A 1,413-nucleotide genomic window follows, 5' to 3' on the forward strand; every position below is an offset into this window, starting at 1 on the left:
AACCCCTTCTTCCCCACCCCCGATCCATTCATCTTTTCAATGGGTGCTTCCCTTCTCGCCTACAACTACATCAACTCTTCTTTGCTATGCAGTTCCTTCGCATTACCAGCAGAAAGTAAAGAGGAGATATAGAAAGAGTAAGAGAGTAAGAGAGAAAGAGAGGGGAAAAGAGAAAGAGTGCGCGCATGTGTGTGCGTATATATGTGTGTGTGTGTGAGAGAGAGAGATACACTGCGAGGAGGAGCGAAAGTCAAACAACAAAATAAAGAGATAGAGAGTGGTAGAGATATAACGAGACCGACTGAGACGGAAAAAGAGGAAGAGAGGAGAGAAGGAGAATAAGAAAGAACTAGAGAAATATAGAAGAGACAAAGAGAGAGAGAGGAAGAACGTGTGAGAAGAAGGTTGAAAGCTGCAATCACTCTACGTCTTTGAGGAATCAGAGTGTTCATTTGAAGCTGATCAGACAAACACACACAAAAAAACATTCACATTTTCTCATATACACAAACACAAATATACATGCTTATACAGATGTATGCATATATAATTAATTTACTTAAGATATAGAATATAATTGTATGTGTAAAAGAAAAGCAAAAAAGAACACACAAACACGTATACATACACATATATATATATATATATCGATATAATATCACAAAGACATACATGCGCAGCTTCACTGAGAAGTTTACAAATTATTAACAAATCTCCTTTCTCTATATCGTCATAAAGCGACGTTTCTATGTATGTATGTACGCATGTATATATGTTCATACAATTGTGTATATGCGCCTATATATGCTTACGTTAAATGATAGTGTCAGTAATTCAGCGAAGAATTTTGGTCACTTCTAAACATTCTGACACGCTTTATAGGTTATACCAATTCTACTTTGGACTTTAGGAAATGATTTCGTTGCTTGGAAACAACATCGGATTCTTATGCACGGCAGTGTTTGGATTATTAACGACCATTCACGGTAAGGAACTTGCTCAAGCGCCCTATTCCTAATTCTGCATGTAAATATATGACAATTCACAGCGCAGCCATACACCCGCGCACACACATACACACACAAACGTACAAACACACACAAATGTAATTTTAATTGTGTACATAAATATCTGTGTGTACGCGTTTGTTTGCGTTCGTGTGTCAGTGTTTGTGTGTATAAGGCTTGTTCATTCACTACCCTTATCTGTTTTATTTTCATTACGCTGATATAGTGAGAAACTTTCAGAACTAACATTCTACACCGTCTATTTTGCAACAACGCCCATATATCTATATGTATTTTACTGATGCGCGCGCGCGCACATACACACAACATTTTATACACACACACACACACACACACACACATATATATATATATATATATATATATATATATATATATATATATA

At 36.2% G+C, this 1,413-nt stretch overlaps 1 protein-coding gene across 1 annotated transcript in view; it reads left to right on the plus strand.

The window, feature by feature from the left end:
* Positions 1 to 217: 217 nt before the first annotated feature.
* Positions 218 to 1,413, plus strand: part of LOC106875693 (uncharacterized) — a 237,481-nt gene continuing 236,285 nt past the window's right edge. Inside the window, exon 1 of the mRNA XM_052976736.1 lies at positions 218 to 986. Coding sequence (XP_052832696.1) covers positions 914 to 986 — 73 coding nt within the window. The 5' untranslated portion in view covers positions 218 to 913. The remainder of the gene's footprint in view (positions 987 to 1,413) is intronic.

The sequence above is a fragment of the Octopus bimaculoides genome, chromosome 25 (genome assembly GCF_001194135.2).
Source record: "Octopus bimaculoides isolate UCB-OBI-ISO-001 chromosome 25, ASM119413v2, whole genome shotgun sequence".
NCBI classification, from domain to species: Eukaryota; Metazoa; Mollusca; class Cephalopoda; order Octopoda; family Octopodidae; genus Octopus; species Octopus bimaculoides.